This window comes from Rutidosis leptorrhynchoides, chromosome 1, assembly GCF_046630445.1.
Source record: "Rutidosis leptorrhynchoides isolate AG116_Rl617_1_P2 chromosome 1, CSIRO_AGI_Rlap_v1, whole genome shotgun sequence".
Taxonomy (NCBI): domain Eukaryota; kingdom Viridiplantae; phylum Streptophyta; class Magnoliopsida; order Asterales; family Asteraceae; genus Rutidosis; species Rutidosis leptorrhynchoides.
The window spans coordinates 559,556,594-559,558,101 of NC_092333.1; the positions used below are offsets into that span (position 1 = coordinate 559,556,594).

Below are 1,508 nucleotides of genomic sequence, written 5' to 3' on the forward strand. Positions count from 1 at the left end.
TAACGAGTCAGGCACTAGACTCCAGCACCTTCTCAACTTATGCCTAGATGGTAGCAGGCTCCATCCTTTAACCCACTGGAACTTTTATCCGAATCTCTATACCCAATCTGAGTCAATAACCAAGCATCCACAACGTTTGACTCCTTAACCAATTCCTTAAGCTTCCCCTTTTCCATCCTCGAAAGATTAGAAACTAACCTGTTCTTAATATTCTCATCCTTTTCACACATTGAATTCCTAACCCGATTGTATAATTTCCTCGTTGACTTATCAATCATATTATCCCAGGCGATTTAATAACAAGTTTCTCCTCTACCTTTCCCCCATACTTATTTATTATACTAGTCTCAATTTTATCAGTTTCAACACTCATAATCACATTCACAGTACTTAGGGTGTGGGTGGTTTAATTGTAAACTTAGTTTTAAAACTTAAAGTTTTACCTCTATCCCTCAAAACTAGTTTTCCAGTTCTCCAGTCAGTTAATGCACCTGCAATTGCCAAAAATGGTCTACCTAGAACAATTGGTACAACCTTATCTGTAATCATATCAACAACCACAAAATCTTCAGGAAATTCTAATTCACCAACTTTAATAACCAAATTTTCAATAATCCCTAACTTCTTACCAGCTGACTGGTCTATCAATCTAACCACTGAAGTAGTTGGTTTAAGTTCACCTAAATTTTATTGCATATAAATAGAGTAAGGCATAAGATTTATACTCGCACTTGAATCAGTTAAACACCTAAAAAAGCTCAGTACCATCAACCCTACAAGGCACCATAAACGGCTCAAGATCACCTAACTTCAGTGGAAATTCATTCATCCTAACTATAGCATCACATTCCGCCTTAAGAAACACGGATGATACCTGCTCATGCTCTCCTTTTCTCGCCATCAAGTCTTTTAAATATTTCCTATAATTGGGCATACCTGCAAGAACATCAACCAATGGAACGTTTACACACATATTATCGATATTTAAAGACTTACAAACATCTTCCTTTGGATTTTCGGAATGAAGGGCTTTTGGGTACAGAATATGAGGCTTGTACTCCCTCACTTACAGCACAAACTTTACTCCTTTCTCAACTTTAAACCTAAGAGACTCGGCAGTCTCCAACTTGTGAATATCCGAACTAGAAGAACCACCCGACATTACCAACATAAAGTAGTTACCATACTTGGGTGTTGTATCACCAATATGAATTCCATCATCTTCACAAGTTGACATACTTTTCACACTTTCCACACGAAACCCATCAAAACTCTTATATGGAGTGTAATCCGCTATGTTGGAACAATCTGAAAGAATAACATCACCAAACTCGGTGTGAACCGTACGAACCTCCATCTCATCTTCAAAATCATCTTTACCATCTTCACATCCCAAAGAATAAACCAGTTCAAACCGATCAAAATCATAATCCTCGAAATTAGTTATAGCATTGACATGCGAATGGTAAGAAACTTGAGGCTCTTTCTTCTTTTGAGGAACCTGTGAA

The 1,508-nt window shown here is 37.3% G+C and overlaps 1 protein-coding gene across 1 annotated transcript; it reads right to left on the bottom strand.

Annotated features, from left to right (window-relative positions):
* Positions 1–390: 390 nt before the first annotated feature.
* On the bottom strand, positions 391–901 carry LOC139844009 (uncharacterized). Its single transcript, XM_071834208.1, has 2 exons — positions 766–901; positions 391–680 (listed from the first exon to the last, which is right to left on the bottom strand). Exons 1-2 carry the CDS (start codon positions 899–901, stop codon positions 391–393), a joined length of 426 nt encoding a protein of 141 aa, XP_071690309.1.
* Between the last annotated feature and the right edge of the window lie 607 nt (positions 902–1,508).

What these genes read in the sequence shown, in the direction of transcription:
- LOC139844009 (XM_071834208.1), bottom strand. Translation starts at nt 901, where the DNA reads ATGGCGAGAAAAGGAGAGCATGAGCAGGTATCATCCGTGTTTCTTAAG. An exon ending in GGTGCCTTGTAGGGTTGATG is followed by an intron (nt 681 to 765) that starts GTACTGAGCTTT and finishes AATAAAATTTAG; the next exon opens with GTGAACTTAAACCAACTACT.